General features: G+C 44.1%; 1 protein-coding gene across 4 annotated transcripts in view; it reads left to right on the plus strand.

Annotated features, from left to right (window-relative positions):
• The window catches only part of LOC109870954 (exportin-4), a 65,101-nt gene that overhangs the window by 21,195 nt on the left and 19,569 nt on the right, over positions 1-24,337 (plus strand). For all 4 annotated transcript variants that reach the window (XM_031805849.1, XM_031805848.1, XM_020461673.2 and 1 more), the window contains exons 7-14: positions 1,535-1,647; positions 5,016-5,173; positions 5,905-6,079; positions 6,219-6,395; positions 7,168-7,310; positions 16,305-16,450; positions 21,377-21,554; positions 23,087-23,246. In XM_031805849.1, the coding sequence (XP_031661709.1) occupies positions 1,535-1,647; positions 5,016-5,173; positions 5,905-6,079; positions 6,219-6,395; positions 7,168-7,310; positions 16,305-16,450; positions 21,377-21,554; positions 23,087-23,246 (1,250 nt within the window). The remainder of the gene's footprint in view (positions 1-1,534; positions 1,648-5,015; positions 5,174-5,904; positions 6,080-6,218; positions 6,396-7,167; positions 7,311-16,304; positions 16,451-21,376; positions 21,555-23,086; positions 23,247-24,337) is intronic.

A 24,337-nucleotide genomic window follows, 5' to 3' on the forward strand; every position in this document is an offset into this window, starting at 1 on the left:
TGTGTTATTTTAGTGTTCCCTTTTATTTTTTTGAGCAGTGTATATCGTCAATGTCAAATATCAAGATATTCGATTTAATAATTGATCGGGCCAACCCTATTGGGGAGAGCATTAGGGCAGAAGAGGGTGGGGGTGATGCGCATTCCTCCAGTGTTATTTCACATGGCAAGGCTGCAAGCAAGACTTAGTGGAGGATGTATCACTTAAACCCTACCACTCCTTAACATAGCTTTGCACTCTTAACACGTCCACTGTCGATGTACAGTATCTAAATACAATGGCCTCAAGTCATCTGGACAGAAAATACCTAGAGGAGTTCAATATAGGCTTTCACTATAAGTAAACACACTTTTATATAGACTTCAAATATTATTCATCACAGTGTGTTTACACCAATAGTGTTAAGATACTTAAACAGTCATCTAACTTCTACTGATGTCACAGTTGTCATATGAGTTGCAATACTGTTGACAGATAACTGTAAATTGAGAGACAGTTGATGGACAACTGTAAATGTTTGATACTAAAACAACGCTCTAAAAGTGTTGCTGGATGTTTGACCTGTCATCCAGACCCGTTTTAGTGCAGCAGGGTTTAGAGCCCAGCAGGAGGTCTCTGTCTCTACGTCTCCTCTTCCTTTGTCTCTGTCGGCGAGGTAACAGAGTACTGTTGCTTATTCTGGAGCATGCTGGAAGGTTGGACAGTGTGATGATAGAGATGGGTGATATGTGGAAAAAGTCACCTGACTGTGCACATCCATCTGTCCACAAGCATGTACTTTCATGCTCATAAAGACATATGACCTTCTTTATTTTACACTACGTAAAGTGAAGAGTATCCATTATTTGATCTAAGATCCATTCCAAATTGCTTGAGTATATACCCCCAAATCATATTTTTATTTGATTGATACATATAAGGTTGTCCGTAAGGTAAATCTCTCACACGTATGAACACTGGTGGTTGGGCTCTAGAGTTAATACTCATGTTTCCAACACTCTTTCCTAGAGGCTTCTCACACGCTCTCTCTCTCTCTCTCTCGGTCTGTTCATTTAGCTTTCTGGTGGACCAGAGCTGTTTAAATGGGCAAAAAGGCAAGGCTGCTGTAGGGTGAGGGGCACAGAAACACACCTGTCTCAGTAGCACGATTGTGTAGGGTGTGTTTGGGAGTGACTGTTGGTCCTGCCCAGTGGAATGCTTGGTCTGTGCCAGTGACTGGCTTTCCTGTGGGAGTTTCCTCACTGGGCCTCAGCACAGACAGGGAGAGAAAACGACAGAGTGAAGGAAAGAGAGAGACAGCCTTGAGTGTAAAAAAGAGGGCAAGAGGGTCGGGGAGGGAGAGCGTGGCAGACTTGATGAGCGAGAACTAGTGAGTTAGTAACCACTAGTTTCCACTGCACTCAGACCTCAGAGAGGAGAAAGAGAGGGCTGAGAGACCAGATTCCACTGTGACTGACAGAGAGGGCTCTAGTGACAGGGACTCCTGTGAGAGAGTCAGCGTTCCTTATGTTGTTGGCCTTAACCTAGGGGTCACTGGGGCGCCACTACATTGCCATGTTTGAGTCCACCCAGAACGTGATGCTGAAGCCCACAGAGACCTGGAGAGAAGCCCTGCTTGACACCCGCGTCATGGACCTCTTCTTCACCGTGAGTCTTATCTTTCTCTCCTCTTCGTCTCTGTAGCTAGAATATACTTGTGTCCTGCTGACTGTTCTTTGACCATTTGTCTTCTCTTGTAGTTCTTACCACAGATTAGGAGAGGGAGGGTTTGAACTGTGTATTTTATGAGGCATGTGAAACATATGACATTTTATAGTGAGGCATGTATTAAAAATGATCTTTATTGCAATGTAGTAGTATTTTTCCTAGGTGACGTGTAGATATAGTAGTGAAACTTGTTTTTATAAAGTGTTTGTGTCTGAGTGTGGAACAAATCAGTCAACTCTCCCTCAGCATCCAGGCTCTCTCTGCCAAATACTGCTCCCTTCTCCAGGCAATATCCCCGACCTGGAGGCTTCTCTCTATTCTGCATCTCTCAATTTCTACAATTGACATGAGATATGTTGTTGGATGACTGAGGTTGAGAGGCCCATAGAGGTTTTGAGTGGTTTGGCCCTGGAAGATATCTTTTGTATTATGGTATTTTTTTGTTCAGCTTCTCTGCAAAGTTATACATGTGTAACCCCCTCTCGTTTTATGGAGTGGTTTGAGACCAGAAGATCTATTGTATTGTCTGACCACTGACCAGTATATTGGTCTAACAGAGGGCTAGTGTCTCTTACCTCCCTCTGTGGTATTTGTGGTGGATGGGGTGTTTGTTATTGTAAGACTGCTGTAGTGCAACTGTTCGTTGTGTGTGTGTGTTTTGGTGGGTGCTCAGCTGCTGCTCCTCAATCCTCAGCTGTGAGGGTGAAGGCCCATGGAGGGGGCCATCCAGACACGTGCCGCCAGGGTCAGAGTTCAAACAGAGCGATTACACGCTAACCTTGGCATTATTAGGGCCTTATAAAATCGGCGTTGCGGACGGGATCATGGAATCCAGACAAGTGGAATTCAAGCATTTTATTTTTTAAATCATAAGACATGAACAAAATGCATCAGTGATTTGTATTTTCCTGCAACTTTCTGAAACGACACAGGAATGTGTGCGCGCCTGTGCCCGCGCATGATGCTAATGATAACCTTCTGGTAGATGGAAAGGCTTTCCCAAAAACCTTCTCAATTAAATGTTAACTACACAGTAGCCTATGCCTAACTGGCAAAATTGTATCATGATTCTGCAATCACATGAGCACTACAGAAACATTGCTAACCAAACAACGGTATCTGGCTGGTGCCCACTTTCATTAAAGGGTAACTACACCCAAAATTCTGATGTCTTCGTTTTTCCCCAGACCTAAAAAGTCGTCTCCTTATGTGGTTTAAGCATTGTTGTGGATTTAGAACATCCAATTCTGTTCTTTTTCTATTTAAAACGTATGATTTTGAGAGGTAAAAATGGGTAGAAATGGAAACCCAGGAGAAAACAGAATTTTGGGGGAAAATAAGACTGATTTTATAGGGCCCTAGATTACGGGGCCCCGTTAACACCCCTCGCCTCGCATACCGTAAGGACCCTGAGGGGGTCCATCTCCCCTTTTGTAGGTGTGACTAACAGATCTGAAAGAAATAACAAATGTTCAAGGTAATTTGAATGAATAGCGTTCTCAGTTCCACTCTTGAGACATTGGTCTAGGCCGGGGAGGATAAATCAGCGATGGGAATGACACCACCCTCAAAATACATCGTATCCATCCCCTCTGTTCTTTTGACACCTCGCGAAATGAGCTCTAAGTTAACATTTTCCCCACCAGCTGTAATTTGGGTCTACGACTGTTTTTGTTTGTGGTTTGCGTTGGTTTTGGCTTGTGAGAGTGCCTTTAATTTGTCATTCTCACACGTACACTCCAGCTCTGTTTGCCCAGTAAACCCAATCAGGGCTGCGTCTGTAGAGCTGAGCTTATGATGATGTGACGATGGCTGATTCTACCCTGGGCGGCAGTAACTGAATCTGACAAACGAGGGAGTGAGAAAAGGAGAGGGGGGAGACAATCATACGGAAGCGCTCAGTTAATTTAAAAAACAGAAAGGGGAGCCTTCAATCCCCCTGAGGAAACAGACACCAGGCTTTGTCTCCTGCTATAAATAGGAGATTCATTCTCTCTCCGCAGAGGAGTACCCAGTCTTGTTTTGATTCCCCCCTCTACCCCCTGCCTGTCTCTAACTATAGTCGTACTGAAGGCGATTGGCATAGCTAGCGCTGCGCGGATGTTCGTTGGTGCAGCTGTTTTTAGAGCGCGTGCGGTGTGCGATCTTTGGCCTTGCGTTCTTTTTCATTCTCTCCCTCCCTCCCTCTTTCCTTCCCTCCACTCTACTCCTCCAGAGAATGACTTCAGACTCTGGAGAGGGCAGCAGCAGCACTCACCAACAGCAGAGATCTCTTTGCTACGCTACATTAGCATCAGAGTCCTTGGAACACCGTGGCCGACAACCAACCACTACAGCTGGGGGAGGGAGGGAGGGAAAGCCAGAAAGGGAGTGAGACAGGGAGGTTGAGAGAAGGAGTTTCTCTGAGGAAAAAAGGATACTTGAGGTGCGGAGAGGGCTCTGGAGCTGTTTGGGGTTGCGTAGGGATTGTGTGGCTAGCACCCAGGCTTTTTCAGGGTCGATAACAGTAAGAGAATGGGAGAAAAAGCAGACGGAGAGAAAAGGCAGAGCTCTGAGTGAGCATTCAGAGCCAGGAGTCCTCATTGCGCTGCCTGTCAGTGAAAGCACACGTTGCTCCACAGTGGAGCTGAAACTGCCTCACTGCCCGGTCACTTCACATCCGATTCACCATACAACTTCTCTGGCAGAGAATTACAGGTTCTCTCTGACTACTGACTGACTCTGGGTTTGATTGAGACGGCCTCAGCAAGTTTCAGACGGGCTCTGTGATCGATTGGTATTGTCTGTGTTGACATCCAGAGTTACTGTGTCTGGGTCCAGTGGCTGGCATTTTGAGCATTAATTCTCTGTTCCCTTTGCTTCAGAAGACGGTGAGTCTGTCACTTCAGTTTGTCTCATAATGCTGTCTTTTTCTGGATGTAAACAGAAACTACTGAAACTGCATTGAGAGTTGTGGCTCTGTCAGTTGTACCCGTGGCATAACCGGCCCTGGTCAGGTCTGTGTATGAGCCGTGTTACTTTGTCTGAGATGCACAATGTCGTACGGGAGGTACAAATCATGTTTGGGGTCTATTCCATTACATCACAGTCTTTGTAGATAAATAACCTGGATAGGTTTTCATCCATATGCTTTCACCGCTCTGCTTATTTTACATTCATGGTCTCACACAATCATAATCGTCATCAGAAGAAAAAATAATTCTCTGTCCTTTAAAACTAACATGGGCAAGAGCTTGTATGTTATTATATCTCCCTTGCTCAAAAGAAAAACTATTTAATTATAACCTTCCATGCTCCCCTCCACTCAGGTCCACATAAAGATCCGTGAGGACTCAGACATGGCCCAGGACTCCCTGCAGTGCCTGGCCCAGCTGGCCTCCATGCACGGCCCAATCTTCCCTGATGAGAGTGCCCAGGTCTCCTACCTGGCCCACCTGGTGGAGGGGCTTCTCAGCATGATCAATGGGTGAGTCTGTCAGAGCCTTAAACTAATTCTGGTTGGTTTCAATGGACCCAATCCAGGGCTAGAAACACTGCTGCCCTCTGTGCATGCAAGAATATATCATGTACTGCATGATTATTATGATGGCCTGTACGTGTGTTAGTGGGATTATTTGGACTGGAGGCTGGTAGCATGAATGATGTGATTTGTATGTATCGACTTGTGTGTCCTCTCAGTTGAAGTAGTACTTAACTGAATCAACAGGGCTCTGCTCGAATGTATAAATAAAACACACACACCCACACTTGTGCTCGGAACTCGTGACTCAGTAGGCGGAGTGAGTTAGGGGCTCGCTCGCTCTCTCCGTAATCACCTATTCCTGGAGCTTTTTTCCAGTTGCATCATCGGAAAACCATGCGGGCAGGATGGCCAATCTGCAGTGGTTGAACAGCTCTGCTTGCTATTGAAATCTATCTGATAAGGTTTAGCGAGCCGCACTGTTCTAGGCAGTAGACTAGCTACGGCAGGCAGGCCTCAAAGACAGTACTCTAACTGGGGCTGTGGAAACATGGCCCTACCCGGGCAACAGTGCTCACACACTGGGCAGCACTGCGTCTGGTTTCATACCATGCCTGTTTCAAACATATATTTCTGAAATACTTATTTTTTTAAATATTAAAAATAATTTTCCAGATTTTGAATGAAATTAGCCAACATTCCTTTAAGGTTGTGTTTTGTTTGTGTCCCTCCCCCAGGATAGAGATCGAGGACTCTGAGGCGGTGGGCATCTCTAACATAATCTCCAACCTGATCAGCACATTTCCCCGTGTCATCCTGACTGCCCTGCCCAGCGAGCTCTTCACCTCTTTCATCAACTGTCTCACCCTCCTCACCTGCTCCTTCGGACGCAGCGCCGCCCTGGAGGAAGTGGTCAGCATTACACTCTATCCTTACTGCAGGAACATTACATAGTTGATCCATTATTTTATTTTCGTTCTTTGAAAACACACATTCAATGAGTCTCTCTACTCTCCCCCCTTCTCTCGCTCTCTTTTTCTCTCTCTTCCAGCTGGATAAGGATGACATGGTATACATGGAGGCGTATGACAAGCTGTTAGAGTCATGGCTGACCCTGGTTCAGGATGATGAACATTTCCCCCGCGGCTGCTTCGTCCAGCCCGCTGTTCAGGTCTTCAATTCCTACATCCAGTGTCACCTGGCTGCGCCTGACGGCACCCGCAACCTGGTGAGACACACACACGCTTCAATCTAGACTCAAATAAGCAGTCAGTCGGCCTCCCGGGTGGCGCAGTGGTTAAGGGTGCTGTACTGCAGCGCCAGCTGTGCCACCAGAGACTCTGGGTTTGTGCCCAAGCTCTTTCGTAACCGACCGCGCCCGGGAGGTCCGTGGGGCGACGCACAATTGGCCTAGCGTCGTCCGGGTTAGGGAGAGTTTGGCCGGTAGGGATATCCTTGTCTCATCGCGCACCAGCGACTCCTGTGGCGGGCCGGGCGCAGTACACACTAACCAAGGTTGCCATGTGCACGGTGTTTCCTCCGACACATTGGTGCGGCTGGCTTCCGGGTTGGATGCGTGCTGTGTTAAGAAGCAGTGCGGCTTGTTTGGGTTGTGTATCGGAGGACGCATGACTTTCAACCTTCGTCTCTCCTGAGCCCGTACGGGAGTTGTAGCGATGAGACAAGATAGTAGCTACTAATAATTGGATACCACGAAATTGGGGAGAAAAAGGGGGTAAAATAAAAAATATAATAATAATAAAAAAAAAAAAAAAAATAAGCAAACAAAAAACAACAAAAAATAAGCACAGTCAATTGTTTTTATGGGTAAATGATAGGTCAGCACTTTCAACAGTCAATCCACATCTTCTCACTCCTTTGTCATACATTCCATCACTCTTTCTTTGTTTTCTTTCTTCCTCGCTCTCTCTTCATCTGATTCTTCTCCTTCCTTAGTCTCGGTCCCTCTTTAATGTCATGGTCTCTCTCCCTCCCTCCAGACGGTGAACGGCGTGGCATCTCATGAGGAGGATGAGATTAACGAGTTACAGGAGGATGACAGAGAGCTGTTCTCAGATCAGCTGGCCAGCATCGGCATGTTAGGACGCATAGCAGCCAACCACTGTATCCCCCTACTGACCAGGTATTAGAGGTCGACCGATTATGATTTTTCAATACCGATACCGATTATTGGAGGACAAAAAAGGCCGATACCGATTATCGGCCGATTGGCTAAATATAAGCGAAGATCGTTTTTTTGTAGAGTGGATTTATGAAAAATTTTTGACAAACGTTACCTTATCCTAGTGAGATTTACACAGGTATCAAAACACCGAGGCGGTTTAAGCCTGCATGAAACACAGACCTTATTTGAACTATGGAAGACATGAACGGTAAAATAAAGAAGGAACCCCTATCAAGTTCAGCCGCAAGTTATTACAGGAATTATAACGCGTCGACTATTTCGCTCTAAACCATAAACCTTTGACTATTACGAGCCTGCTGCTGCCTACCACCCCTCAGTCAGACTGCTCTATCAAATATCAAATCATAGACTTAACTATAATAAACACACAGAAGTACGAGCCTTAGGTCAAATATCACCTAAGGTATCTATCACCTTGAAAACAAAACGTTTATTCCGTTCCGTATTTTATCTAACGGGTGGCATCCATGAGTCTAAATAGTCCTGTTACATTGCACAACCTTCAATGTTATGTCATAATTACATACAATTCTGGCAAATTAGTTCACAGCAAGCCAGGCTGCCCAAACTGTTGCATATACCCTGACTCTGCGTGCAATTAACGCAAGAGAAGTGACACAATTTCACCTGGTTAATATTGCCTGCTAACTTGGATTTCTTTTAGCTAAATATGCAGGTTTAAAAAATATATACTTGTGTATTGATTTTAAGAAAGGCATTGATGTTTATGGTTAAGTACACATTTGTTTTTTCTAAGATAAGTTTCATGCTAGCTAGCAACTTACCCTGGCTTCCTGCATTCGCGTAACAGGCAGGCTCCTCGTGAGGCAGGTGGTTAGAGTGTTGGACTCAAATAAGCAGTCAGTCGGCCTCCCGGGTGGCGCAGTGGTTAAGGGTGCTGTACTGCAGCGCCAGCTGTGCCACCAGAGACTCTGGGTTTGTGCCCAAGCTCTTTCGTAACCGACCGCGCCCGGGAGGTCCGTGGGGCGACGCACAATTGGCCTAGCGTCGTCCGGGTTAGGGAGAGTTTGGCCGGTAGGGATATCCTTGTCTCATCGCGCACCAGCGACTCCTGTGGCGGGCCGGGCGCAGTACACACTAACCAAGGTTGCCATGTGCACGGTGTTTCCTCCGACACATTGGTGCGGCTGGCTTCCGGGTTGGATGCGTGCTGTATTAAGAAGCAGTGCGGCTTGTTTGGGTTGTGTATCGGAGGACGCATGACTTTCAACCTTCGTCTCTCCTGAGCCCGTACGGGAGTTGTAGCGATGAGACAAGATAGTAGCTACTAATAATTGGATACCACGAAATTGGGGAGAAAAAGGGGGTAAAATAAAAAATATAATAATAATAAAAATAAAATAAAAAATAAGCAAACAAAAAACAACAAAAAATAAGTGTATTGTATAAGTGTATACTTGTGTATTGATTTTAAGAAAGGCATTGATGTTTATGGTTAAGTACACATTTGTTTTTTCTAAGATAAGTTTCATGCTAGCTAGCAACTTACCCTGGCTTACTGCATTCGCGTAACAGGCAGGCTCCTCGTGAGGCAGGTGGTTAGAGTGTTGGACTAGTTAACTGTAAGGTTGCAAGATTGGATCACCTGAGCTGACAAGGTAAAAATCTGTCGTTCTGCCCCTGAACAAGGCAGTTAACCCACCGTTCCTAGGCCGTCATTGAAAATAAGAATGTGTTCTTAACTGACTTGCCTAGTTAAATAAAGATGTAAAAAAATATATATACAAATCGGCGCCCAAAAATACCAATTTCCGATTATGGAAACTTGAAATCGGCCCTAATTAATCGGCCATTCCGATTAATCGGTCGACCTCTACCAGGTATGCATACGTGTGTGTGTGTGTATTTGATCCCCTGCTGATTTTGTACGTTTGCCCACTGACAAAGAAATGATCAGTCTATAATTTTAATGGTAGGTTTATTTGAACAGTGAGAGACAGAATAACAACAAAAACATCCAGAAAAACGCATGTCAAAAATGTTATAAATTGATTTGCATTTTAATGAGGGAAATAAGTATTTGACCCCTCTGCAAAACATGACTTAGTACTTGGTGAAAAAACCCTTGTTGGCAATCACAGAGGTCAGACGTTTCTTGTAGTTGGCCACCAGGTTTGCACACATCTCAGGAGGGATTTTGTCCCATTCCTCTTTGTAGATCTTCTCCAAGTCATTAAGGTTTCGAGGCTGATGTTTGGCAACTCGAACCTTCAGCTCCCTCCACAGATTTTCTATGGGATTAAGGTCTGGAGACTGGCTAGGCCACTCCAGGACCTTAATGTGCTTCTTCTTGAGCCACTCCTTTGTTGCCTTGGCTGTGTGTTTTGGGTCATTGTCATGCTGGAATACCCATCCACGACCCATTTTCAATGCCCTGGCTGAGGGAAGGAGGTTCTCACCCAAGATTTGACGGTACATGGCCCCGTCCATCATCCCTTTGATGCGGTGAAGTTGTCCTGTCACCCTTAGCAGAAAAACACCCCCAAAGCATAATGTTTCCACCTGCATGTTTGACGGGGGGGATGGTGTTCTTGGGGTCATAGGCAGCATTCCTCCTCCAAACACGGTGAGTTAAGTTGATGCCAAAGAGCTCCATGTTGGTCTCATCTGACCACAACACTTTTACCCAGTTGTCCTATGAATCATTCAGATGTTCATTGGCAAACATCAGACGGGCATGTACAGTGGAGAAAAAAAGTATTTAGTCAGCCACCAATTGTGCAAGTTCTCCCACTTAAAAATATGAGAGAGGCCTGTAATTTTCATCATAGGTACACTTCAACTATGACAGACAAAATGAGAAAAAAAAATCCTGAAAATCACATTGTAGAATTTTTAATGAATTAATTTGCAAATTATGGTGGAAAATAAGTATTTGGTCAATAACAAAAGTTTATCTCAATACTTTGTGATATACCCTTTGTTGTTAATGACAGAGGTCAAACGTTTTCTGTAAGTCTTCACAAGGTTTTCACACACTGTTGCTGGTATTTTGTCCCATTCCTCCATGCAGATCTCCTCTAGAGCAGTGATGTTTTCCCACTTAAAAAGATGAGAGAGGCCTGTAATTTTCATCATAGGTACACTTCAACTATGACAGACAAAATGAGAAAATAAATCCAGAAAATCACATTGTAGGATTTTTAATAATTATTTTGCAAAATATGGTCTTCAAGGGTTTCACACACTGTTGCTGGTATTTTGGCCCATCCTCCATGCAGATCTCCTCAACGGGTATTGTTATATACTTAAAGGGTATATAACAAAGTATTGAGATAAACTTTTGTTATTGACCAAATACGTATTTTCCACCATAATTTGCAAATAAATTCATAAAAATCCTACAACGTGATTTTCTGGGTTTTTGGGGGATTTTGTCTGTCATAGTTGAAGTGTACCTATGATGAAAATTACAGGCCTCTCATCTTTTTAAGTGGGAGAACTTGCACAATTGGTGGCTGACTAAATACTTTTTTGCCCCACTGTATATGTGCTTTCTTGAGCAGGGGGACCTTGCGGCGCTGCAGGATTTCAGTCCTTCACAGCGTAGTGTGTTACCAATTGTTTTCTTGGTGACTATGGTCCCATCTGCCTTGAGATCATTGACAAGATCCTCCCGTGTAGTTGTGGGCTGACTCCTCACAGTTCTCATGATCATTGCAACTCTATGAGGTGAGATCTTGCATGGAGCTCCAGGCCGAGGGAGATTGACAGTTATTTTGTGTTTCTTCCATTTGCGAATAATCGCACCAACTGTTGTCACCATCTCACCAAGCTGCTTGGCGATGGTCTTGTAGCCCAATCCAGCCTTGTGTAGGTCTACAATCTTGTCCCTGACATCCTTGGAGAGCTCTTTGGTATTGGCCATGGTGGAGAGTTTAATCTGATTGATTGATTGTTTCTGTGGACAGGTGTCTTTTATACAGGTAACAAACTGAGATTAGGAGCACTCCCTTTAAGAGTGTGCTCCTAATCTCAGCTCGTTACCTGTATAAAAGACACCTGGGAGCCAGAAATCTTTCTGATTGAGAGGGGGTCAAATACTTATTTCCCTCATTAAAATGCAAATCAATTTATAACATTTTTGACATGCGATTTTCTGGATTTATTTGTTGTTATTCTGTCTCTCACTGTTCAAATAAACCTACCATTAAAATTATAGACTGATAATTTCTTTGTCAGTGGGCAAATGTACAAAATCAGCAGGGGATCAAATACTCTTTTCCCTCACTGTATGTGTGTGAATATATATATTCATTCACACACACACACATACATATATATGTGTGTGTGTGTATATGTACAGTTGAAGTCGGCAGTTTACATACACTTTAGCTAAATACATTTAAACTCATTTTTTCACAATTCCTGATCTTTAATCCTAATAAGATTCCCTGTCTTAGGTCAGTTAGGATCACCAGTTTATTTTAAGAATGTGAAATGTCAGAATACTAGTAGAGAGTGATTTATTTCAGCTTTTTTTTCTTTCATCACTTTCCCAGTGGGTCAGAAGTTTACATGCACTCAATTAGTATTTGGTAGCATTGCTTTTAAATTGTTTAACCTCTCTAGGGTATGTGGGACGCTAGCATAACATCCAGTGAGATTGCAGAGCGCCAAATTAAAATACAGACATGCTCATTATAAAAATTCAGAAAAAACATATTTTACATTCATTTCTTGTGAATCAAACCACGGTGTCAGATTTGTAAAAAATTAATGCTTTACGGCGAAAGCATACCTTACGATTATTTGAGAACATAGCCCAGTAGACATCATTACAAACAGTAACCAGCCAAGCAGAAGAGTTACACAACTCAGAAATAAAGATACAATTAATCCCTTACCTTTGATGATCTTCATATGGTTGCACTCAGAAGATATTCATTAACTCAATAAATGTTCCTTTTGTTCGATGAAGTCTCTTTATATCCAAAAACCTCTGTTTTGTTTGCGTTTTCTTCAGTAATCCACAGGCTCAAACCCAGTCAGAACAGGCAGACAAAAAATCCAAATTGTATCCATAAAGTTCATAGAAACATGTTAAACAATGTTTATTTTTAATCCTCAGGTTGTTTTTAGCCTAAATTATCTATAATATTTCAACCGGATAATAACGTTGTCAATATAAAAAGTCAACAAGAAAGGCTCTCTCTCGGGATTGCGCATGAAAAAGCTCTGTGACATGTCAGGGTCCACTCAGACTGGACACCATTCAGACTGGTCTTACTCCCTCATTTATCAGAATACAAGCTTGAAACCATTTCTAAAGACTGTTGACATCTAGTGGAAGGCATAGGAACTGCAATTTGAGTCCTAAGTCAATGGATACTGTAATGGCATTGAATAGAAAACTACAAAAACAAAACAACAAAAAACTACTTCCTGAAAGGATTTCTTTCAGGTTTGCGCCTGCCAAATCAGTTCTGTTATACACAGACACTATTTTAACAGTTTTGGAAACTTTAGAGTGTTTTCTACACAAATCTAGCAGTTATATGCATATCATATCTTCTGGGCCCAAGTAGCAGACAGTTTAATTTGGGCATGCTTTTCATCCAAAATTCAGAATGCTGCCCCGTACCCTAGAGAAGTTAACTTGGGTCAAATGTTTTGGGTAGCCTTCCACAAGCTTCCCACAATAAGTTGGGTGAATTTTGGCCCATTCCTCCTGACAGCTGGTGTAACTGAGTCAGGTTTGTAGGCATCCTTGCTCGCACATGCTTTTTCAGTTCAGCCCACAAATGTTCTATAGGATTGAGGTCAGGGCTTTGTGATGACCACTCCAATACCTTGACTTTGTTGTCCTTAGGCCATTTTGCAACAACATTGGAAGTATGCTTGGGGTCATGGTCCATTTTGGAAGACCCATTTGCGACCAAGCTTTAACTTCCTGACTGATGTCTTGAGATGTTGCTTCAATATATCCACATGATTTTCCTACCTCATGATGCCATCTATTTTGTGAAGTGCACCAGTCCCCCCTGCAGCAAAGCACCCCACAACATGATGCTGCCACCCCCGTGCTTCATGGTTGGGATGGTGTTCTTCGGCTTGCAAGCATCCCCTTTCTCCTCCAAACATTCATTATGACCAAACAGTTATATTTTTGTTTCATCAGACCAGAGGACATTTCTCCAAAAAGTACCATCTTTGTCCGCATGTGCATTTGCAAACCGTAGTCTGGCTTTTCTATGGTGGTTTCGAAGCAGTGGCCTCATCCTTGCTGAGTGGCCTTTCAGGTTATGTCAATATAGGACTCGTTTTACTGTGTATATAGATACTTTTGTACCTGTTTCCTCCAGCATCTTCACAGGGTCCTTTGCTGCTGTTCTGGGATTGATTTGCACTTTTCGCAACAAAGTGTGTTCATCTCTAGGAGACAGAACGCATCTCCTTCCTGATGGGTATGACGGCTGTGTGGTCCCATGGTGTTTATACTTGCTTACTATTGTTTGTACAGATGAACGTGGTACCTTCAGGCGTTTGGAAATTGCTCCCAAGGATGAACCAGACTTGTGGAGGTCTACAATTTTCTGAGGTCTTGGCTGATTTCTTTTGATTTTCCCTTGATGTTAAGCAAAGAGGCACTAAGTTTGAAGGTAGGCCTTGAAATACATCCACATGTATACCTCCAATTGACTCAAATGACGCCAATTAGCTTATCAGAAGCTTCTAAAGCCATGACATAATTTTCTGGAATTTTCCAAGCTGTTTAAAGTAGAGGACGACCGATTTAATCGGAATGGCCGATTTAATTAGGGCCGACTTCAACTTTTCATAACAATCGGTAATCTGCATTTTTGGACACCGATCGTGGCCGATTACATTGCACTCCACGAGGAGACTGCGTGGCAGGCTGACTACCTGTTATGCGAGTGCAGCAAGGAGCAAGGTATGGTGCTAGCGAGCATTAAACGTATCTTATTAAAAAAAACAATCAATCTTAACTAGTGATTATGTTAACTACACATGGTTGATGATATTACTAGTTTATCTAGCTTGTCCTGCATTGCATATAATCGATGCGGTGCCTGTTAATTTATCATTGAATCATAGCCTACTTCGCCAAACGGGTGATTTAACAAGCACATTTGTGAAAAAAGCACTGTTGTTGCACCAATGTGTACCTAACTATAAACATCAACCCCTTTCTTAAAATCAATACACAAGTATATCTTTTTAAACTTGCATATTTAGTTAATATTGCCTGCTAACATGAATTTCTTTTAACTAGGGAAATTGTGTCACTTCTATTGTGTTCTGTGCAACAGAGTCAGTGTATATGTAGCAGTTTGGTTGCCTGGCTCGTTGCGAACTGTGTGAAAACTATTTGTTCCTAACAAAGACAGCCAACTTCACCAAACGGGGGATGATTTAACAAAAGCGCATTTGCACGAATGTACATAAACATCAATGCCTTTCTTAAAATCAATATACCGAAGTACATTTTTTAAAACCTGCATATTTAGTTAAAAGAAGCAGGAATATTAAACTATGGAAATTGTGTCACTTCTCTTGCATTCATTGCACGCAGAGTCAGGGTATATGCAACAGTTTGGGGCCGCCTGGCTCGTTGCAAACTAATTTGCCAGAATTGTACGTAATTATGACATAACATTGAAGGTTGTGCAATGTAACTGGAATATTTAGACTGATGGATGCCACCCCTTAGATAAAATGCATAACGGTTCCGTATTTCACTGAAAGAATAAACGTTTTCAAAATGATCGTTTTGGGATTTTACCATATTAATGACCTAAGGCTCAAATTTTTGTGTGTTATGATATAATTAAGTCTATGATTTGATAGCGCAGTCTGACTGAGCGGTGGTAGGCAGCAGCAGGCTCGTAAGCATTCAGTCAAACAGCACTTTCATGCGTTTGCCAGCAGCTCTTCGCTGTGCTTCAAGCATTGAGCTGTTTATTACTTCAAGCCTATCAACTCCCGAGATTAGACTGGTGTAACCGATGTGAAATGGCTAGCTAGTTAGCGGGGTGCGCGCTAATAGCGTTTCAATCGGTGACGTCACTCACTCTGAGACCTTAAAGTAGTTGTTCCCCTTCCCCGCGGCTTTTGTGGAGCGATGGGTAACGATGCTTCGAGGGTGGCTGTTGTCAATGTGTTCCTGGTTCGAGCCCAGGTAGGGGCGAGGAGAGGGACGGAAGCTATACTGTTACACTTGCAATACTAAAGTGCCTATAAGAACATCCAATAGCTTTTTTACATGGCACATATTGCACTTTTACTTTCTTCTCCAACACTGTTTTTGCATTATTTAAACCAAATTTAACATGTTTCATTATTTATTTGAGGCTAAATTGATGTATTATATTAAGTAAAAATAAGTGTTCATTCAATATTGTTGTAATTGTCATTATTAAAAATGAATAAAATAAATTGGCCGATTAATCGGTATCTGCTTTTTTTTGGTCCTCCAATAATCGGTATCGGCGTTGAAAAATCATATTCGGTCGACCTCTAGTTTAAAGGCACAGTCAACTTAGTGTATGTGAACTTCTGACCCACTGGAATTGTGATACAGTGAATTATAAGTGAAATAATCTGTCTGCATACAATTGTTGGAAAAATTACTTGTCATGCACAAAGTAGATGTCCTTACCGACTTGCCAAAACTACAGTTTGTTAACAAGAAATTTGCGGAGTGGTTGAAAAACGAGTTTTAATGACTCCAGCCTATGTAAACTTCCGACTTCAACTGTATTTATATGTACAGTTGAAGTCGAAAGTTTACATACACTTCTTAGGTTGGAGTCATTAAAACTCGTTTTTCAACCACTACACAAATTGGTTGAAAAACTCCACACACACCTCGTGCTATTAGACTATCCCCTAGCTCTGTAAACATGAGTCTGACCTGTGTGTGTGTGTGTGTGTGTGGTTGGTCAGTCTGTTGGAGGAGCGGGTGACGCGGCTCCACGGCCAGCTCCAGAGGACCCAGCAGCACCTCATGAACTCCTCTAACCCCGGATCAGTGGACCGCAAGGTCCTGGATGACCTCTACGAAGATATCCACTGGCTCATACTGGTCTCAGGTCAGTGGATCACTGGGATCATATTTACTCAGAATAGTCCACTCAGAAAATATTTTATTTGTTTAATTATAAGGCACGATTCCCAACATAAGGCACTATCAATCAATCAAATGTATTTATAAAGCCTTTTTTACATCAGCAGATGTCACAGTGCTATACAGAACCCCAGCCTAAAACTCCAAGCAATGCAGATGTAGAAGCATGGAGGCTAGGAAAAACTCCCTAGAAAGGCAGGAACCTAGAGTGGAACCAGGCTCTGAGGGGTTGCCAGTCCTCTTCTGGCTGTGCCGGGTGGAGATTATAAGAATACATGCATTAAGGACACTGTTCTTCAAGATTTTCAAATGTTCATAGATGACCAGCAGGGTCAAATAAAATCACAGTGGTTGTAGAGGGTGCAACAGGTCAGCACCTCAGGAATAAATGTCAGTTGGCTTTTCATAGCTGAGCATTCAGAGTTAGAGACAGCAGGTGCGGTAGAAAGAGAGCGTGTCGAAAACAGCAGGTCCGAGAAGGTAGCACGTCCGGTGAACAGGTCAGGGTTCCATAGCCGCAGGCAGAACAGTTGAAACTGGAGCAGCAGCACGACCAGGTGGACTGGGGACAGCAAGGAGTCATCAGGCTAGGTAGTCCTGAGGCATGGTGATAGGGCCCAGGTCCTCTGGGTGAGAGAGAGATATTGCAGCATAGATAATGGAGGCTGAGACGGGTGGGGTCAGGTCACTGTGGCCCCGTCCCACGATACCCCTGGACAGGGCCAACCAGGCAGGACATAACCCCACCCACTTTGCCAAAGCACAGTCCCCACACCACTAGACGGATATCAACAGACCACGAACTTACTACCCTGAGACAAGGCTGAGTATAGCCCACGAAGATCTCCTCCACCACACAAGCCAGAGGGGGCACAAAACCGGACGGGAAGATCCAATGAGTGACTAAAGTTACACACCCCTCCTAGAGACAGTATGGAAGAGCACTAGTGAGTCAGCCCACATAATAGGGTCAGAGGCAGAGATCCAAGTGGAGTGAGGGGAGCCAGCAAGGAAGAGACAGCAATGGTGGTTTGTCGCTCACCAGTGCCTTGCCATTCACCTTCGCACCCCAGGGCTCGACTACACTCATATGACCTATTGAAGTGACAAGTCATCAGTAAAGACTTAAAAGTTTAGACAGAGTCTGCGTCTCTCACATGGATAGGCAGACCATTCCATAAAAATGGAGCTCTATAGGAGAAAGCCCTGCCTCCAGCTGCTTGCTTAGAAAAGGACAATAAGGAGGCCTGCGTCTTGTGACCGTAGCAAACGCGTAGGTACGTACGGCAGGACCAAATCGGAGATTAGTTAGGAGTATTGCCCTAGTCTAATCTAGAAGTGACAAAAGCTTTTCTGCATAATTTTGGGACAAAATGTTTCAGATTTTTTGCAATATTCTTGATATGTTCGTCAAAAGAGAGATCAGGGTCCCGAGTAACGTCGAGGTCCTTCAGTTTTATTTGAGACGACACCATCAAGAGTATTATTTTTTTATTTCACCTTATTTATTTCACACACTGCGACCTGGCCAAGATAAAGCAAAGCAATGCGACAAACAACAACACAGAGTTACATGGAATAAACAAGCGTATGGTGAATAACACTATAGAAAAAAAGAAAGTCTATATACAGTGTGCAAATGGCGTGAGGAGGTAGGGCAATAAATTGGCCATAGTAGCAAAGTAATTACAATTTAGCAAATTAACACTGGAGTGATAGATGTGCACATGATGATGTGCAAGTAGGAATACTGGTGTGCAAAAGAGCAGAAAAGTAAATAACTATGGGGATGAGGTAGGTAGATTGAATGTGCTATTTACAGATGGGCTATGTACAGCTGCAGCGATCGGTTCGATGCTCAGATAGCTGATGTTTAAAGTTAGTGAGGGAAATATAAGTCTCCAGTTTCAGCAATTGTTGCAATCCGTTCCAGTCATTGGCAGCAGAGAACTGGAAGGAAAGGCAGCCAAAGAGGGTATTTGCTTTGGGGATGACCAGTGAGAGATACCTGCTGGAGCGCATGCTACGGGTGGGTGTTATCGTGACCAGTGAGCTGAGATAAGGCGGAGCTTTACCTAGCAAAGACCTATAGATAACCTGGAGCCAGTGGGTCTGGCAACGAATATGTAGCGAGGGCCAGCCGACTAGAGCATACAGGTCGCAGTGGTGGGTGGTATATGGGGCTTTGGTGACAAAACGGATGTCACTGAATCCAGTTTTCTGAGTAGAGTGTTGGAGGCTATTTTGTAAATGACATCGCCGAAGTCGAGGATCGGTAGGACAGTCAGTTTTACGAGGGTATGTTTGGCGGCGTGAGTGAAGGCTTTGTTGTGAAATAGGAAGCTGATTCTAGATTTAATTTTGGATTGGAGATGTTTAATATGAGTCTGGAGGGAGAGTTTACAGTCTAGCCAGACACCTAGGTATTTGTAGTTGTCCACATATTCTAAGTCAGAACCGTCCAGAGTTGTGATGCTCGTCGGGCGGGCGGGTGAGGGCAGCGAACGGTTGAAAAGCATGCATTTAGTTTTACTAGCGTTTTAAGAGCAGTTGGAGGCCACGGAAGGAGTGTTGTATGGCATTGAAGCTCGTTTGGAGGTTTGTTAACACAGTGTCCAAAGAAGGGTCAGATGTATACAGAATGGTGTTGTCTGCGTAGAGGTGGATTAGGGAATCACTCGCAGCAAGAGCGACATCGTTGATATATACAGAGAAAAGAGTCGGCCCGAGAATTGAACCCTGTGGTACCCCCATAGACTGCCGGAGGTCCGGACAACAAGCCCTCCGATTTGACACACTGAACTCTGCCTGAGAAGTAGTTGGTGAACCAGGCGAGGCAGCCATTTGAGAAACCAAGGCTGTTGAGTCTGCCGATAAGAATACGGTGATTGACAGAGTTGAAAGCCTTGGCCAGGTCGATGAATACGGCTGCACAGTATTGTCTTTTATCGATGGCGGTTATGATATCGTTTAGTACCTTGCGCGTGGCTGAGGTGCACCCGTGACCAGCTCGGAAACCGGATAGCACAACGGCGAAGGTACGGTGAATTTCGAAATGGTCAGTGATCTGTTTATTAACTTGGCTTTCGAAAACTTTAGAAAGGCAGGGCAGGATGGATATAGGTCTGTAACAGTTTGGGTCTAGAGGCAGGGCAGGGCAGGATGGATATAGGTCTGTAACAGTTTGGGTCTAGAGGCAGGGCAGGGCAGGATGGATATAGGTCTGTAACAGTTTGGGTCTAGAGTGTCACCCCCTTTGAAGAGGGGGATGACCACGGCAGCTTTCCAATCTTTAGGGATCTCAGACGATACGAAAGAGAGTTTGAACAGACTGGTAATTGGGGTTGCAACAATGACGGTGGATAATTTTAGAGAGGGTCCAGATTTTCCAGCCTAGCTGATTTGTACGGGTCCAGGTTTTGCAGCTCTTTCAGAACATCTGCTTTCTGGATTTGGGTGAAGGAGAAGCTGGGGAGGCTTGGGCAAGTAGCTGCGGGGGGTGCGACGCTGTTGGTTGGGGTAGCCAGGAGGAAAGCATGGCCAGCCGTAGAGAAGTGCTTATTGAAATTCTCAATTATCATGGATTTATAGGTGGTGACAATGTTACCTAGCTTCAATGCAGTGGGCGGAGGTGGGTGGAGGTGCTCTTATTCTCCTTGGACTTTAGTGTCCCAAAACTTTTTGGAATTAGTGCTACAGGATGCAAATTTCTATTCTAAAAAGCTATCCTTTGCTTTCCTGACTGACTGCGTGTATTGGTTCCTGACTTCCCTGAAAAGTTGCATATCACGGGGACTATTCGATACTAGTGCAGTCCGCCACAGGATGTTTTTGTGCTGGTTGAGGGCAGGCAGGTCTGGAGTGAACCAAGGGCTTTATCTGTTTTTAGTTCTGCATTTTTGTCAGCTCCAACAGCAGATTTCATTATTTTTTGGGGCCTAGAACTAACTTCTCTGTTTTGTCAAAGTTTAAACGAGAGAAAAATTGCCTCCAACCACTTTATTTTTTATTTTAAAAAAAAAGTTTTTTAAACCTTTTATTTCACTAGGCAAGTCAGTTAAGAACAAATTATTATTTACAATGACAGCCTAGGAACAGTGTGCACTGCCTTGTTCATAGGCAGAACGACAGATTTTTTTTTTACCTTGTCAGCTCGGGGATTCGATCGAGCAACCTTTTGGTTACTGGCCCAACGCTCTAGACACTAGGCTACCTCCCGCCCCATCCTTATGTCTGAAACACAGGGATCCAGGGTAGGGAATATTGGGGCTTCACCATGTTTCATCCAAATTTACAGCTGTGTGTCGTCCACATAGTAAAAGTTGACATTTTTACGGATGACATCACCAAGAGGGAGGGAGGGGGTGTGTGTGTGTGTGGTGGTCCTAAAACAGAACATAGTGTTGTTTACATGCTCATTTCCATCAGTGGTCCCTTATTGTTTTATGCATGGATTTATTGTGTAACAAATATTTTTAGCATTCAGTCCGTTTTATTGACCATCAGCATAAAATGAAACCTAACTGCACTCTGGGGGGCATCGACTATGTCCTTAGATCTCCTTAGTTGTTTTTAGGGACTAAATTTAGGCTGGGAGGCACACTGCGCTGGTGTATTGGTGCATGGCAGGAATGTTGCACAACTGGTGGCCTGGCCCTCCACGAACCAACTGCTTTGCTGTATAGTACATTTTAGCATTCCCATTGGCTACAGAATTCCCCTTCAGTGCATAACTCAATTTGCACCCCTAGTTGGTTCTCTCTTAGTGTGCTTAGAGTTTGATGTTTGCTCTGTTTGACAACGTTTTCTTATTAAGTGCCTCCATAATGGATTGTTTCTGGCTGGTCCTAGTTGTAATTGTGAATGCAAGGGATTTGTGTGTGTGTTCCAGGCTACCTCCTGGCAGATGACCCTCAGGGTGAGACTCCTCTGATCCCGGCTGAGGTGATGGAGTATTCTATCAACCACTCTACTGAGGTAGACATCAACACCACCTTGCAGATACTGGGCTCCCCTGGAGAGAAGGCCTCCTCTATCCCAGGATGCAACAGGACAGACTCCGTCATCAGGTAAGGGAGGGACTACTTAATTGCAAACACCTAGTTTCGTATCAAATTCCCAGATCTAAATTGGATGGCTGGTTTGAAAGGAATGACTAAAACCAACAGACACTCAGGCCCTCGTCAGTGGACCAGAGTTGCTCATCTCCACTATAAATCCATCAACTAATGGGTCTAAAACGCACTGTGTCAGTCAGTGATCTAATGAACAGCTTGGACAGTCTCCCATCACTGTCCCAGTCAGTGATCTAATGAACAGCTTGGACAGTCTCCCATCACTGTCCCAGTCAGTGATCTAATGAACAGCTTGGACAGTCTCCCCTCATTGTCACAGTCAGTGATCTAATGAACAGCTCCCCCCACTGTCTACAGAAGCTGAGTTCTAAGTGGTGTACTTGTTAACTGGTTGTAGTGCTCTGTCACGTTCACACCAGTGCGCTGTCTGTCCGGAGTGTGCCATGTAAAAACCTACTGTCCCGTGGCATGGCAGCAGCCTTTCCCTTATAGTATTTTCCAGACGAGGAACAAAGGTCCACATATCATTACACAAGCCATCTGGCACAGAAACTGTCCATTGAAGCCAACAGAAGGATTTTTTAAGCGGCAACATATCTAGGTATTGGTTCCTCGCACCACCAGTACAGTACAATGGTAGGGGGAATATTACGTACAGTGCAGGGCCAATGAGCCACCCGTGGGTGTGGCCACACCCTTTTGGGAGTGCCCCCCTGGGGGTGTGGTGCCAGCGCCACAGAGGGGGAATGCCCTGGTACAGACCGAGCCATGCTAGCCACTCACACACACACAGGATCTTGGACACACACATGATGGCGTAGCGGCCTAGCCAGCCTTAGAGCAGCACCAGCCCTCCCAGCCCCAGACCACCACTCCCCAACATTAATTTAAGGCATGGCCAGGTGCTGCTAAGACTAGTAGGGGGCTGGGGTAGTGTGTGCGTGTCTGCACGCGTGCTTTTGGTGTCGGGGGTACATGGGCAATCATATAGGGAATTTGAGGTGGTGGGGGTCGTGATAGTGGGCTCTGGATTATTCCTTGTGGGGGCGAGGGGGCACAGAGGAATGGAAAGGCAAGAGGCCGGGCATCAGATTTCCTAATAACACTGTGCGACCCCGGCTCTGTTAATGTCAATGGGCTTTTGTTTTTGCAAACAATGTGAAACAGTGCACTGTCATGCTGCGTGGGCACGTACTGAGGCCCATCTCTTACATACAGAACACTAAGCTGCACTAAGCCCTCTATCTCTCTGGACTTTGTCACGTGTATGTGTGTGTGTGGGTCAACGTGGTCATTTGTTGTCAGAGTTACTGAAATGAACAGACTAAATCCCTACCTCTTTCTTTTGTTCTTCCCCTTCCCTCCTCTTGCTCATCCTGGCCTTGGCTTCTTATTACAATTCATCCACCTCTTTTTCCTCCTCACTTCCCTTGCTATCACACTCTCCTTTTTTCCTTCTCTCTCTTTTGCCATTTCTTTCTCTTTAACCTCTATCATTCCTTCACTCTCCCTGTCCCCTCTCTCAGGTTGTTGTCAGCGGTGTTGAGGACGTCAGAGGTAGAGTCCAGGGCCACCAGGGCCAGTCTGACAGAGCTGCTCAGCCCTCAGATGGGGAAGGACATTGTCTGGTTCCTCAAACGCTGGGCTAAGACTTACCTACTGGTGGACGAGAAACTCTACGGACAGGTACAACTACCACCAGACTAGGGATGTGACAAATGGAGAAAAAAAATCTTAATGTTTAAGCTGCCATTTTTTTAAAAACGTTTTCCGTTAAAACAATAAGACAAATTCACACAGTTCCATGTGAATTCACAATGCAGATGGTCTATATCGCGCTTCCCGCTGACAGAATACATTATTTATGCTGCTGGTTCTTTTCAGGAGTGTAGCGCGAGTAGCTTGTTGTCGTCCAATCACAAGTCATCAAACCGGCACTAGGCTACAGTCATAGAGCTAGATCCTCCAAGTGGCAAGTTATTAGGATATTTCTTTTTTTTATATATATATTTTATTTTTGCATTTTCCAATTTAGAACATTCAAAACAAAAGTGAAAAGATATTAGACAACGATAGGACAAAGTGACAGTAACAGACGAGCGTAACAAAAATAAAATATATATAATTATATATACAAACATACAATAAGAAAAAAATAACGAGACATTGGATCACCTGCCGTAGGCTACATATTATACATTACGTGTGAAACATTATGTGAGGATTATATATAGGTTCAGTCAATGAGATGTGGGGGGAGATTCTCCATATAGTCAATAAAAGGTTGCCACATTCAGTAAAATGTCTTTAACTTATTTCTCAAGCAGTAAGTGATTTTCTCCAAAGGGGTACAACTATTAACTTCCGATAGCCACATTGCAACTGGCAGGGAGGAATCCAATTTCCATTTCAAGGCAATACATTTCTTGGCAATCGCTAGCAATATTTCTGTTAGCTTTATAGTATGGCTTTGCCTAAGATTGGTGTTAGTAAAAACACTGCCAAGTGGAATGGAGGAATGTTCCTTCATCTGAGCCACATCTAAAACATAGGGAGGAGATATCTGGGTTGAACTTGTGCAGTCTAGATGGGGTGATATAGAGCTGATGGAGGAAATTAAACTGGATCAGTCTGTATCTGGAGTTCAACGTGGATGTAACACCATCCCTGCATAGGTCACTCCATAGATCCTCATCAAGATCAATACCCAGATCTTTTTCCCATCTAAGTCGGGGTTTATCTAGCCCAGGCAGTGTTAGTCCTGACATAAGAGCATC

The sequence above is a fragment of the Oncorhynchus kisutch genome, linkage group LG26, assembly GCF_002021735.2.
Source record: "Oncorhynchus kisutch isolate 150728-3 linkage group LG26, Okis_V2, whole genome shotgun sequence".
NCBI classification, from domain to species: domain Eukaryota; kingdom Metazoa; phylum Chordata; class Actinopteri; order Salmoniformes; family Salmonidae; genus Oncorhynchus; species Oncorhynchus kisutch.